We start from the raw sequence: 15,259 nt of genomic DNA on the forward strand, positions 1-15,259 counted from the left end.
CAAGAAAAACAATTTCCAGCTTCTGTACCTATTTCTTGCTTTATTACAGTTTCCCTGAGGGACAGCCTGCCTCGGCTGCTTCAGGACGTCCATGCTCTTCCCCCTTAGGTCTCCCGTTGGTATAGCCCGAGCCCCGCCTCCCCTGGCCCCGCCCCCACGCCGTGGGCGCAGCCCCTCACGTGACTTCAGCGCGCTCCCGCAGGGGAGCCAAGTCTTGGAGGCGGCGCCGCAGGGGACGGAGGGACTGAGCCAGCGTAGTGCGCTGCAGCTTTCGCGTGGACACCAGCGCCGAGGACACGATGTCAGGCCTCTCCCGCCCGCTACTTTGGGCCGCCACCTGCCTGGCCGCGCTCTGCGTCCTGTCCGTGGACTCGAACACCACCGTGACCCCGAACGGGACTGAAACTCCGACTTTAACGCCCTCCAAGATAGTGCCGACGTCGCTGAAGCCCTCCCCGTCGACCACCCCTCCAGCACTAGGTGGGCGCCGGCCCTGGGAGTCCCGCGCTCGCCCGCCCTTCCCGGCCGCACGCCTTCGCCCGTGCGCGCGGGTCCGGCCGTGGCGGCGACTCCGACAACATGGCGGCCCGCCCCGAGTCCGCTCGCGGGGCGGCCGGGGCGCGCTCCGGGCGCCATCGGGCTGTTTCCGACCCCCGAGAGCATCGCACGCTGCGGTGGTCTTTAAAAACCGCGTGGTAGTCCCTAGCTTGACCTTAGGCGCGGACGAGGGGACGTGGCTTCCTTCCGCGGTGGCAGCTGTGGGGTTGGTGATGGGGCGAGGCGACGCCTCCGGAGTTGGCGGCGAGACCGAACTTTCCTGTCCCCGGGGCCGTCTCCCGAGGGAGGCTTCTCCGGAAGTGGGCGCAAGACGGAAAGAGAAACTTAACGCTGAGCGCTCGCTTGGGTGTCGGGCTGGGGTCCGAGTGTGCGAGTCGCTGGAGGTGTGATTGCCCTGGTTTTGCGGGTCTCTGCGGGCGGTATCTGAGGTCCAGCACATAGATCGTGAACACTGGACACCGTGCGGTGTGCAGAGAAGTGGTGCCCAGCGCGTGCCCGCGTGCGCTCTGCAGGTGCGGCTTTCGGGGCTCGGGGCACCGCCGGAAGGCGGACGGGGAAGGGAGTCCTCGGGGGCGTTGGGTTTCGTAGGTTGTGGAGTTGGCTTGGAAGCCAGGCCTGTAGGTTTTCTGGAACACACCTTTTGTTCAGCTGTGCGGGAGAGGAGGACGGGTGAAGCCGTACACGGATCGTGGCAGAAATTGGCGTGTGCTTCGACAAGGCAGAAGAGGGAGGGAAAGTGCATTGGAAGTATTAAGGAGAAGAAACTGGATGTTCAAAGCCCGCAGTGTAGTGCGATTGGTTACTCTGGTTGTTACTGGGTAAGGAGGAACTCACTGGACTGAAGCCTGGCTGAGGTGGAACGACTTGACCAAGGCATTTTTCTCATGCTGATCATATTCTGCGGCGTCTTCCCTGGCCTTAGTATCGTACAGTCGCTGAGTTTAAGAAGTCAGCAATCGTAATAGCTCGTGTTTTGTTACATTCAGGAAGATTAAATGGTAGGATTCAAACATTTAAAAGCGAGGAAAGTAAATTGCAGTTCAGTGCTGGAAATTCTAACCGCACTGTTTTTACCATGATAGAGCAGAATATTTTCTGTCTCTTGCTTATTTGGCAGTTTGTAATGTGTGTGGTTTTTTCCCTTTTTTTTTTTTTTTAATTTAAAGAGAGGCTTGGAAACCAAGTAATTGCTTTTGTGTAATTGAAATGCATGCAAAGGAGATAATTTGTATCTTCTGGAAATTATAGTTTGATAAGCTGCAGCCTGCAAAGTAGCAGGTTCAGTTTATTGTAACTAACATTCCCTCAGCTACAACCAACATCAAGTGTGAAGGACTAGAGGGAGTAGTAAAGGACTTTGAAGGGTGCCTCTAGTGAAAGATAACGTCTGTTTTCCAAGACTTTCCTGCTTTGTCAGTCCTCTACCCCAGTAGGCCTTCCATGCCTACTAGAAATAAGATATTACAATGCCACAGCTCTGCAGGACCATTTTGAGGGGGTGGAGGGGGCAAATGAGAACGTGTGTTGGAAGCTTTCCTTGAGTTTGTTCCTGTACTGTTTGGCTTAGACATACTTTGTATTTTAAAGATTCATTCGTTTATTTGAAAGGTAGAGTAACAGAGTAAGAAAGAGAGGGAGATCTTCCATCCACTGGCTTCACTCCCCCAAATGGCTGCAATGGCAGGAGCTGGGCCGATCCAGAGCCAGGAGCTTCCTTTGGGTCTCTTACGTGGGTGCAGGGACCCAAGGACTTGGGCTGTCCATGGCTGCTTTCCTAGGCCATTAGCAGGGAGCTGGATCGGAAGTGGAGCAGCTGGAACTTGACCCCATGCTCATATGGGATGCTGGCAAGCACTGTGCCACAGCGCTGGCCCCTTAAAACTTTTGGCAGACACCTTTCAGACTTGTTAAAGGTCGTGGTGGACTGTGTAAATAGCATATCGAAGAATCTTGATTCTCTGAAAAAGCACCTCATTTCAGAATGGCAGCATCGGAGCTTAATACATAATCATTGCTATTAAAAATCCCAGTGTCTCCTCCACCTGCTGAATCGTGGCAGGTATTCCCCTACGTGTCCTGCTGGTTGTGTAACAGCCTTTTTCTCAGAATTTTTGTAGTTTAAGGATGCTGTAAAATGCTGCATGACCGCGAGCGGCTCTGGGCATCTTTCAAATAGCAGCCCTGCGAAAAAGGATTGTTTAGATGGGTACATGCAGGTGCCAAGTGTGCCTGCTACTTGTTTGTTTTCCTGTTGTGTTTACTTAAGGCTTCATAATTTGTGATGACTGCAGTTTCTTGGTAAACCATATATACAGTTCTACCATTTCTCTGAATTACTAATTCTGGTACTGTATATAGTGCTAATTCAAAAAAGATAAGTAGAACAAACCCAAATGAGATACCAATTAATTCATCAATTTCCTACATTTTGCTCCCTAGAAACGTGTGAGAGCCATGACAGCTGTGCTTCCTGTTTTAATATTAGCAGTGCTATTAATAATACCTGCTTTTGGATAGAATGTAAAGGTAAGAGGTTTGGGGGTTGCTCTGATTTTGAGAGTACAAAACTATTTTGTTATAACATTTAAAAATATAATCCAAATAAAATCTTAAGTTGAAAAAATAGTCCTGAAAATTTGAAACATTTTTTTAAAGATTTATTTATTTATTTGAAAGGTGGAGTTACAGAGGCAGAGAGAGGAAAAGAGAGGTCTCCCATCCACTGGTTCACTCCCCAAATGGCTGCAACGGCCAGAGCTGAGCCAATACAAACCCAGGAGCTTTTTCTAAGTCTCCCATGTGGGTGCAGGGGCCCAAAGACTTGGCCCATCTTCTGCTTTCCCAGGTCATAGCTGGACTGGAATTAGAGCAGCTGGGACTTGAACCCACACTTGTATTGGATGGTGGCACTGCAGGCTGGGGCTTTACCTGCTAAATGCCAGAGTGTCAGCCCCGAAAATTCTTAACATTTAGGATAGTGTGCACATCTATTACTCATTTAAAATGCCAGTTGATTGGCACTTCCCCTGAAAAATCTTTTCTCCCGTGCTTAGACTTGATAACTAAAGCTCAATAAATAAAGGAAGAGAGGTTGTCTTGGGCATTAGGATTAAGAGCACATTAATATGCCAGATGAGCTATGAAAGAAAGTCATGACATTTCCCCTGGAGAGTGAGGCATTTATCTGTTGAGTTCCTACAAGATGAACTATGAAGAGGCCTTGGACTGTGTTAAATGCATAGATACGGGGAAGAATGAGTTGGAGAGAGAGCTCTGAGTTGTTGGCTAAGGCTCTTTTCCTCCAGCTCCAAAGTCTGCTTATCCCAGAAATCTGTTCTAGAAAGTGTAAAGGAGAAGGGAGTTCTGGGACAGAGTCTGCTGCTGCTCTGGACGCCGCCTCTTTTGTAGATGTCTCTGTACAGTATATTCACATGAATTCTATCACATATATTTACATGAATTTTAAAAGGATAAGGGTTGCAGGGATCCTGTATAGTAAGGGAAAAGGTGACAGTGTGTTGGTCTGTGGTTGTGTTTGGGTGTGGTTGTTTTAAAAGTTACTCTAGAGCTTAGTAGCAACGGTCAGCAATAATACAAGTAAGTGACTGGTGGTCTTTGTTTTTGGTTTCTATAACAGAGAAGAGCTACTGTTCAAATAACTCAACAGTTCAGTGTAGCGTGGTGAACAGCACAGAGTTCTGTTCTGGTAAGTATTCCCGTCCACTGCTGGGGAAGACACAGAAAGGTGAGGAAGAGCGTTGCCTCAGATCGCTTTGTGGTGTTTGAAGCATTGTCCTGATTCTGATCTTGTTAGAATTTGGATATGTGTTCATACTGATCCACAAAGGAGTAATGTTTTGAAGCAGAATTTAGTGATTGAGCTGTACTGTAGAACACTGTAAATACAGATCCTTCATTTCCTGTTTTTTTTTTTTTTTTTTTTAACTTTCTCAGGAATTCACTGTCATTTAGACCCTAACTTATTTGTATGTTACAGGCCTGGATGACTTTGTTCCGGCACTTTCTGAGTCATGGCCCTAGTGATTGTCACATTTATTCTCTAGTGTAGTCTGTGCTGTGATTAAGGGAACTTTCTCTATCCCCTTTTTTTTGTACTAATTTGAGAAACTTGATTATCTTTTTTTTTTTTAATATTTTATTTATTTGAAAGAGTTACAGAGAGAGATCGAGACAGAGAGGTCTTCCATCCACTGGTTCACTCCCCAGATGGCCGCAACAGCTGGAAATGGGCCAATCTGAAGCCAGGAGCTTTTTCTGGGTCTCCCATGCAGGTGCAGGGGCCCAAGGACTTGGGCCATCTGCTGCTGCTTTCCCAGGCCATAGCAGAGAGCTGGATCAGAAGAGGAGCAGCCGGGACTAGAACCGGCGCCCATATGGGATGCTGGCGCTTCAGGCCAGGGCTTTAACCCACTTCACCACAGTGCTGGCCCCCACTTGATTATCTTTAACCTTTACTCTTTGCCTAGCAGATTGTTAAAATTTATAGTTGAAATTGCTGATTTTTCTTAACAAGATTATAAATTAATGAGAAACTCAAGCTCTTAATTTGAAGCATAGATAATGATTGACCAGAGAGATTTTTGTGGAGTGTGTCAATAACTTTCAAAGACTGCCTCTGAGTATTTGATTTTGATGGGGTTTCCCCATCCCGGTATGAACTTTGTGACCACAGATTTCATTAGTGTTAGATCAGTTATGCCTTATGTAAGGTTCATGGTATAGGTTAGGTGATGGTACCTGAATAAACATTTTTATTAGTTACTTATTTTAATATGTATTAGAAAAAACTCTCCGACTTTGGATCTCATGGCATTTCTTAGAGACCTGATTAAGTACAAAATTCTTTGAAACATTGATGTGAGGAAAACTTAAGTACATAATGCTGCTTATTTGATAAGATACCACCTAGAATGAACTTGGTTGTAAAGGTCATAACCAGATTATATAATCCCACTTACAATGGTTTAAACAGTGGGTAAATTTACTTCTATCTCCTATAAAGGAAGTCGGGGCTAGGGTGCAGCTAGAGGGCTGGACTGGAGCTCTACAGCCATTAGGAACTTGGACTTCATTTAGGTTTTAAGTATTATCTCAATTGTAAGAATGATACTCAGATGACTGCAGGTTGGGCAGTAGTGTTGTATTGCAGTGTTATAGACAGCTTTGATGTATGTGGTTTCTTTTTCCTTAACAGTGCCCACTGCCACTCTGGTGCCAACCACATCTACAGGTAATTCAATATGATTAAATCTTACTTCCCACTATCTTTCAGGGTTTTTACACTCTCTTGTTGGTTAATTTTTTAGTAAGCAAATGCCTGGAAGTTAGTATAATTTTAAAGGTTGGTGAAGACTTCATCCTGGACTAGAGAGTTGCACTAGTATATACTGTATATGACAGTGACACACATCTCTGCTGTTTGACATTCAGTAGATTTCAGCAGATTGGAGTATTGAGTTCACATACTTCTTATGGATGTTGTAGGGTCTTTTCAATATTCTGGAAATTTTAACTCTGGAAAGAGCTCTTGGCTAAAAACGCAGATAAATCAGCCAGCATAGGTAGAATTAGAGAACACTGGAGGAGCAGAGAGAGTGGGCTTTGGGCTTGAGAACCAAACTTCAGAGAAGAATAATGTCTCAGGAATGAGAAGAAACTCAGTAAGAGTGGGCCTAGAAGTAAGGCATCCTAGAGAAGTGTCCAAAAATACTGTCAGTGTGTGGGTGTGAGTGTAGATTTTCAAAGGAGAGAGTAGGCAAAACTGTGACAAGGACAAGAATTTCAAAGGATTTGGGAGTGATATTTTAGAGTTTGCTTGGCTAGCGTTTGCTAGTTGATTGTACGTAGCTCTTCTCAACTCCAGACACCAGCTTGGTGACTTGACATGAGCTGTAGTAGAAATAATCCTGCTTGGGCAGTTGCAAATGGCTACGAAACTTAATTTGAGCTGATCGGCACACGATAGTGTACTCATAAACTTTAGCACCTGATAGATGTCATGGATTATGGAGGATGTTAAGGTTGATGCAAGCGGTGGTGTCAGGAGAAAACCAATTCCCAGAAGGTCGGATGTGAACAGAAAGGCAGAGAGTAAAGGCAGTTCCCCGGGCCCATTGTGAGTCCACTTTTCATTTCTTTCCTGGGAGTCCCTGTTGGTATAGTTCTCTGCCATAGTTCCTTCCTGGAAACTACCTCGAGCCCCTTACCTGTCTGGTTCTGCCGACGGGAAGGAAGTCAGGGCATGCCTGCAGACAATGCAGTGGTTAACTGGAAGTTTCTAATTGAAACACAAGCCTTTAGGTGATTTCTTTCTTGGTGTTTGTACATTGCTTTTGTTCAAGAGGGCAAGTGGAAAGTTAAGGGAAGCCAAGGAAACAGTGCAGACAGAATCTGATTTATGTAGAAAGGTATGCAATAGGGTTAATTATGTTAGCCCTCCCCTGTGTAAATAATAGAAGTAAATAATAATGAAATGACCAAATTATGTGAGAGATAAAATAGGAATGTTCCTAGTACATTAAGTGAAGACAAACTGTTATAAACTGTATAAGCCATTTTAGTACTGTTTTAGTTTTTGTTATATATAAGCCTAAAGAAAAGTTTTGTGGCAAGTGACATTACTCTGAGTGATGGGATTATATAAATATTTTCATGTCACTAATAGTTTTTATAAACACCTACGGATTTTTAAATGTAGATCAATATATATAACATTTTTCTATTTTAGTAGATATTTTTATATAAAGTAGATCAATAGAGGTGTGTTCCCTAAGGTAGTGCCTTATTTTGAAAATATCTATGTAATAGTTTTTTCAGTATTGAAAATGCGTGTTTGCCTGGTTAGTGTTTTAAAATTGAAGAGAATTTGATACGAGTTTAATTTGTAGATTTTTTTTTTCTGGTTACACAAAAAGTGCTCTTACACAACCAACAAGAACCTTGAAGAGGATAGTGAGCCTTAAGTAGTCATTCCCTCGAGTGTCTGGCCTCTGTGTGAGAATGGGCCTGTCAGAGGGGAAATTGGAAATCTCCCTGCAAGGTGTCCTAGGGTGGAGAGGCACGAAGCGCGAGTGAAGAGCAGGGCAGATGAACGCGTACAACAGTGCTTGAGAAAAGGGTACTAGTGCACATGTGAACACTTGTGTCCATCAGTAGCCTCAGCATATCAGAGACTAGTGGTTTCTGTTGGTGGCAATACCAACAGAAAATAGTTTTTAATTCTCTTTAGCCTTCCTATCCTATTTTTATGAAACAGCTAAAGACCTAATGCGGTATAACCCTTTGCATTTTTCATAAACAAGTAAGATTCGTGTAACTCATCCTCCTATCGTCCTCTGCAAACCCTCCGCGGCTGCCCCCTGTAGCAAGCACATCTTCACATTGAAGCCCCTCATCGTGAAGCCTGACGAGCCCAGGAAACTGACACCACCAGAAGGAGCTGTCCTCAGTGACTCCTGTAGCCCCTTACCCATGTGGTGCCCTCTTCCCAAAACTTTGACCCCTAACCCTTCAGGAGTATTCCTTAATGAAGTCCATCTCACATGCTCCAATGCTGTGAACTCATTTGGTAGCTCTGTGGTCATTTGACACCAGAAAAAAGTAGTTTGTGTAAACTGTGTACAGGGCCTTGCTTTCTAGTAGAGGTGTGAGAGCCCGTATAGCTGACACCTGGTGCTAGACAGGCACAGGTTGACGTTCCTTTCATAATAGAATGCTTCAGTTCCTAAAATGATTTTACATTCAAACCAGTCTTCTCAGACACAGCGTGCGTTTCTTTAGAGGCATCATTAGATAGTACAGGTATTTTGGCCTCACACTGTGTGTCCTACCTGGGGAAACTATGGCCCCAGGCCACTTGTTCTTGTGAGTAAAGTTTTGCAGGAACTCAGTTGTGCCCTTTGCGTGTTGTTTTTGGCCGCTTTTGTGTTACATAGTGCACAAAACCAGAAGTATTTACTATCTGCCCTTTTTTTCTTTTTTAAAAAAGATTAATTTATTTGAAAGGCAGACAGAGAGGAAGAGCTCTTCCACCTGCGGGTTCCTTTCCCGAATGGCTGTACCGTACAAGCAGCCTGGAATGGCACTTGGGTCTCCCATGTAGGTGCAGGGGGCCAGGCACTTGGGCCATCTTCCACTGCTTTTCTGGGCACAATAGCCGGGTGCTGGATTGGAAATGTAGCAGCTGGGACTTGAACTAGTGCTCATTTGGGATGCCAGTGTCACAGGCAGTAGCCTGACCTACTTTGCCATAGTAGTGGCCCCTACTGTTTGCCCTTTTAAAAAAAGTTTGCCAATCCCTAAAGTGCAGAAGATAAAGATAGATAAATCTTAATGTCCACATAAGAAATACCAAGCTGTATTTATTTTTTACCATGACTTTTAAGTTAATCGTCTTTGTCTTTGCAGCAAGATTTATAAAAAAACCTATACTACCTTCATCTAAATATTTTGCCTCTTTCTGTATCTTTTTGAAAACTTTTGAAAACTTTTTGAAAATTTTTGAAAAACGCATGGAGTTTATACTTATATATACATCATAGATAAAATTTTATGCTAGCTTAAGGTTTTAAAATAAGTTTAAATGCTAGTGTTTCTTAAAGTGTATGTTAGTGAACCATTAACTAACATTTAGGTTTTATTCTCTAAAAATTTGAAAGTATATTAACATCAGTCTCATTTTCAAAAAGTAGATGCTAGATAACTGGGAAGTTAGAAATTTAAGGTTTTAAAATATATTTTGCTTTTATTCCAGCTAAAACCACAACTATGCCTACAACTTCTGCCACAGTTACTACATCAGGTAATTGATGCTGCTGAAACAGTGGTGTCAGACATGTGCCTTTTACTGTTTCTACCACCGTTTTCCAGTTTGATTCATGAATGATGGGGGCCAAGGTGGAGTGTGCTATTAAAGCAATAGTGATAGCATTGCTGAGATCCTCCTCCAGTTCTTTAATACAAAATCATATTTAGCATGACACTGTAGAATTCAGTAATACTGTTTTTCAAATCTTTACAACTTGTGTGTGAAATCTGGTGATTACTGCTTATGGTCATGAGTTGGCTGAGTGCTGGCTGAGAGCATGGCAGTTTGAATGTATCTGTCCCTTTGCACTGAAACGCCAGGACTCAGATGTGCCCCTCAGCGTCTTCCTTACCGTTTCTTAAATTCCTCGGCAACTCTTGAAAATGCACGTAAAAATTAACTTTTTTTATTAGCTAGTGATTGGACATTTTGTAAAGTACCTCACATTTAGGTTATGCCATAAGATGCAAAGTGTACAAGTTAGTGACTGTTCCCCCTGCCATATTTAAACTAAACAGTTAAGGTTGTGGAGTCCTTTGACCTGTTTGTAGTGACTCGTCTGGCTGCATGCAGGATGCAGGTACGGTCTTTCAGGTGCAGTGACGCCAATCCATCTCTACAAGAAGGAATACACAACACTGGGCATTGAAAGCCAGCAAGCGTGCACAACAACAGTAGCCAGTGTCATTTGCTACTCCATTTAAGAAAAAAATGAAAGTCTCTTGTTTTGTTTTGTTTATATATAGCAGGTAAAGCAGCCGCCTGCAGTGCTGGCATCCCATATGGGCGATGGTTCAAGTCCCGGCCGCTCTACTTCCGAACCAGCTCTCTGCTACGGCCTGAGAAAGCAGTAGAAGATGGCCCAAGTCCTGGGCCCCTGCACCGCTGTACCCACGTGGGAGACCTGGAAGAAGCTCCTGACTTTGATTGACCCAACTCTGGCTCTTGTAGCCATCTGAGGAGTGAACCAGAGGACGGAATACCTCCCTCCCCATCCCCCACCCCCACCTTTGCCTCTCTGTAACCCTCTCTTTCAAATAAATAAATCCTAAGAAGATTTATTTTATTTGAAAGGCAGATTTAGAGAGAGGGACAGATCTTACATCCACTGTTTCACTCCCCAAGTGGCCTCTAGGAACTAGGAGCATCATCCAGATCTCCCATGAGCCATCTTCGACTGCTTTTCCCAGGCCATTAGCAAGGAACTGCACTGGAAGTGGAACAGCCAGAATTTGAGCTGGCTTCCTCATAGGGTGCCAGCATTGCAGGCCAGCTTTACCCTCTGCGTCACAATGCAGGCCCCAAAAGTCTATTTTAAAGTATGAAATTACTTTTTGTTAAAACAGGTAGTACTTTCTTAGTCTTTTTGTTTCTTCTTAAGATGTTTTCATCTCTGAAAAATTCTAATCTTTGTGTTCTTTTTGCATATAATTTGGTAATACTTTGTCATAATATAAAATTTGCTGACAAAGTACTGTTTAGATTCTTTTTTTAATTTGAAAAATTTTAGAGCTTTATTTATTTGAAAGACAGAAATAGATCTTCTGTCTGTTGGTTCATTTCCCCAGTGGCCACAACAGCCACAGCTAGGCCAAAGCCATGAGCCAGGAACTCCATCCTGCTCCCACACGGGTGGCAGGGGCTCAAGTACTTGGACCGTCTTCTGCCTTCTCAGGTGTGTGGGCAGGAGCTGGATGGGAAGCGGGGCAGCTGGGACTCAACAAGCCCTCTGGTACAGGATGCTGCCGCTGCTGCTGCTGCTGGTGGCTCCTTAACCCCCTGCACCACAATGCCAGGCCCTGCAATTAAATTTTAATCTGCCTTGTGAATCTAGTGAAATTCAAGTGTCTTGAATATTTTAATTCAAATGCTAATGTTTACTCTGACAACCAAAAATTTGTAGTCTAAAGAAATTATTACATATCTTTAAATTGGTTGATGAATTCCCAGGACATAATTTAGGTACCAGAAAAATCTTTTTCTGTTGTTTTCATATTTGAAGTATTCTAGCAGCCTTGGCCCCTTGCTGTCCCTGGGTGAAATGAAGAATGACATTGATAAATGCTTGTTATCTTCAGTAGTAGTGAAGTCTAGCCATCAAGATTTGACTAAAGCAGAAATACTTTACAGATTTTTAACATGTGACAAAATAGAAGCTCTCGGGGAGTTCTTGAATTACGGTAGAGGGTCGTGAGATTTATTAAAAATTGTTATTTTTTCATATTTAACAGGTACGGCAAATACCACTCTGACCCCAACCTCATCACCTGGGCGGAAGTCCACCTTTGATGCAGCCAGCTTCATTGGAGGAATCGTCCTTGTCCTGGGTCTGCAGGCTGTAATTTTCTTTCTCTACAAATTCTGCAAATCTAAAGAACGAAATTACCACACTCTGTAAACGGACCTATTAACTTAACAAGGACTGGCGATTCGTTTGTGTAACCCACTGAAACCAAAATACTCTTTGAAGAGGTCCCACGTGGAAGACACTAGTCCAGCATCGTTCCATTTCCAGAGGACGCATACAGGATGTCACGGAGCGTCGTTCTTGAAGAAAATCAGTTAAACCATTTGCTCAACAGGAATATTTACAATATTCTGCATGAATCCTTGTGCTGTCTTCTTTTATTTTAAATGGCTGCTGCTGTGGGATTCTGTTTCTTTCCTTGACATGCCAAATGTAACTTTCTGTAAGCGATGGAAAAGGCTGTCCTGCAGACAGCCGCACGAGTCTTGGCAGGTTAGTCATCTTAAAACCTCAGAGCTGCATTATTTTTATCTAAACCCAAGGTATAATTTAGTGACCAGAATTGAGAAGAGTGTGTGCCAAACGAGCATCAGTCAGGTGGATTTTTGGTTATTACTTCAGAATAAATTTATACATCTAGTAGAACTGAATTGTATCCTTAGACTCAAAAATGTGCTTGATAAGTTATTTTTTCTACATTAGAAATAAGATGCCACACAGGGAATTACATTCCAGATTAAAAGAAATGCATGGGAAGGATACAAACCATTGACGTACAAGTATGACAGGTTATTGTTCATGTACGTAAAGCACCTTATATCACTGAGAAATAGAGAACAGTGCCTTACAAGACAGACTGGAAGGTAACTTAAAATGTTTGTGATTTCTTCGTTCACGTTAAGAAAGGTAAATGTCTGAGGATGTAATTGGAAATGAGCAGTTGTAAACCTGCTTTTAGATATCATACTATTAATATTTAATTGAAGCATACCTACTTTGTTTCAGAGCTGAGAAATTAAACTAAAGGATATTATACAAAGTTGAAAGCCTTCACATACTGAATCTCCCAATATTTTCCTTAATGGCTAATGAAAAGTATGGAGCTAACATGCATTTAGTTTTATTTTTCTTTACTCTTCAAAAAAGTATCCCAACACTGTTGTTCCTTGAAAGAATTCCCATCAGTCTTAGAGAAGTCAGGCAAGAAAGAAATCAGTTTCAGAATTACTCTTTACATGCGACAATCATTTTAAGTTTCCAGACAGCAAATGTAACCAGTGTAATCTCAGAACCCATAAGGATTTCTGGTTGATCAGATTGTAGATTTTTAAGGATGGTTTCTCTGAATGCATGGACTGTTCTTTTTTTCTTCCCTCCCTTCTTGGTTTTGATTCCTTTAATGTAATAGGGATGCATACTTTTCATTTCTGTAGCTTTCTCATAAAGTACTAGTTTTTTCAAGTCCCTCCCCCCTCCCCCCCAGTTGTAGAGGGTAACTTCTCCCTTGCCTTTGACACATTGGATTAATTCAGAGGCTTTACTTAGTTTAAAATGGACTTTTGCTTTTCTAGGTTATAAAGTTTCATTGTGTTAGTTTCTTTAGCCTTTAGTGGCTGAGTTTAGCACTTGGTTTTCGTATTTTATAGTAAGGAATGACAGATTGCTTTGGTTCGTTTCATAAACTGAAACTCCTTGCATTTAGATAGTGATATTAAAGGTTCTTAAATGAAGATTTACTGTTTCTTTTGTTACTTGCTGGTACAGCTGAAGTTTGTTTTACTTGCACATTTGTACATACACCTAATGTTTTCAAGTGCCTTAATTGTTTAAAATCTCTGGCTTCAAAGGTTTTTGGGAAAGGTAGGTTTACCTCACATTTTTGTGTTTCCATTAGTAGTAATTTAGGTACCTCACAAAATTTATTATGGTGCCATGGCTGTTATTTTTTAGTGAGTGCTACAAGATTCATTTGAAAATATGCAGAATTTCCATTCTTCCCAAGGTGGCAAAATTAGCTACAGTGTAATTGTCATGTACGTGAATATGAATTCCTTGCCACACATGGAGCAAATTTTGTGAAAACGTAACTTGATTTGAGGCTTCTCCAATTTTGAGCACTGCTCTGAGAACAAAAGCAGAACATGAAATTGAGTCGAGTTTGCAGGTCTACAAATGAGCTCTTGTAACAGAACTCACAGCCTTTTCTCCCCCACCCTCCTTTAGTGATGTGGTATCTTGAGCCATTAATAAGTTTTTTTTTTTTTTAATCCAGAAGGTATGTAGAAACCTCTTCAGATTTTTCATCTGATTTGTTCATGCAGATGTAGTTCTATCAAATACCTTATTTTACCTTACAGATGTTTGTTGCACAGGCAGACACTGCTGTATTTAGAAATTTCTATTTTTGTTCAGTAAAAACTGCAAAACCAATCTGTATCATGTACCAAACTGATTTAAAATAAATCTACGTGTTTATTGAATTCAGCTCCTCGTTTATTGTCTGCAGTGCGTTGTGTTTTGGTTATAGAATGTCACGCAAAGATCTACTTGAGTTTGGGGGCAGGGTGGGCAGTGTCCTCAGTTTTTTACTTTCAGAGGGCCGGTGGTAAACTGATAGTATTGTTCCAGCCTTAGAAATCCCAGCTGGAGTGGGGGTGATGTGCAAGTTGATCTTCCACAGAGGAGTAGCCATCATGCTCTTGTTTACCAAGAATTTATGAGAACACTATCTTGTTTTTCTATTTCTGAAAGCTTAATCATTTTGTGACTTTGCCTTTTTAGTTCAGATTGCATGCAAAGTAAGATTGGGCTTCCGCTTACATGGTACAGATAATTGACTGCCGGGCCACAGGCTGACATGCAAAATCTGGCTCTGCTCACGACAGTGTCAGTTTTTTGATGCCCATCAGTGGTGGTGGCTTCCGATTTGCTTGCTTGATGATGTTTTTGTCATTTGAGAGGCAGAAAGAGTGTGCTCCCACCTGCTGACTCACTTCCCAACTGTCTGCCCTGGCTACAGCTGGGCCAGATCAGAACCAGGAGTTGAGGTAATGCATTTGTAGGAAGCTGGAGTCAGGAGCCTGAGGTTTCCAAACCAGATACTCTGAAGGGGGGAGGGGCGTGGAGATGGTCAACACTAGGCTACACAGGTGCCCCTGTCAGGTGGTCTCTTCCCATCCATGTGCTAGGCAGTCTTGCTGAACGCTGCAGTACACCTGCAGAGTTCTGGAGTTGATCTGCCTCTCCTCTGCTCAGGAAACTGGCTGCCTTCATCTCCCGTAGTCCTCAGTTCCATCTTCTCAACTCCTGAAGTTCATTGGGCTCTGTCTAGATTTCGCCCTCCCAGCAACTTGACCTAGAAATTCTAGGCAGTACGTTAGGTCAGTTGATTTTTCCAGGTTTTACTGTTCTTGGCATAACATTCAATGTACTGGAAAACCACTGTTTCATTTTCATTTCATGGCTTTTTTTTTTTTTTTTTTTTAAAGATCTGTTTATTTGAAAAAGTTGCAGAGAAGGGGGGAGAGCGAGCGGTGAGCTTCCATCTAGTAGTTCTCTCCCAAAAGGCCAGAATGTCTGGGCTGGGCCAGACCAAAGCCAGGAGCCTGGAAGTTCCATCCATATGG

At 42.9% G+C, this 15,259-nt stretch overlaps 1 protein-coding gene across 1 annotated transcript; it reads left to right on the top strand.

The window, feature by feature from the left end:
* The first annotated feature begins 209 nt into the window (after positions 1-209).
* Positions 210-14,113, top strand: CD164 (CD164 molecule). Its single transcript, XM_017345316.4, has 6 exons — positions 210-480; positions 2,998-3,084; positions 4,196-4,264; positions 5,774-5,809; positions 9,332-9,379; positions 11,617-14,113. The coding sequence occupies exons 1-6, from the start codon at positions 300-302 to the stop codon at positions 11,781-11,783; spliced, it is 588 nt and encodes a 195-aa protein (XP_017200805.2). The 5' UTR covers positions 210-299; the 3' UTR covers positions 11,784-14,113.
* The last annotated feature ends 1,146 nt before the right edge of the window (positions 14,114-15,259 follow it).

This window comes from Oryctolagus cuniculus, chromosome 5 (genome assembly GCF_051225735.1).
Source record: "Oryctolagus cuniculus isolate XC-2025 breed Fujian yellow rabbit chromosome 5, ASM5122573v1, whole genome shotgun sequence".
Classification (NCBI taxonomy): Eukaryota; Metazoa; Chordata; class Mammalia; order Lagomorpha; family Leporidae; genus Oryctolagus; species Oryctolagus cuniculus.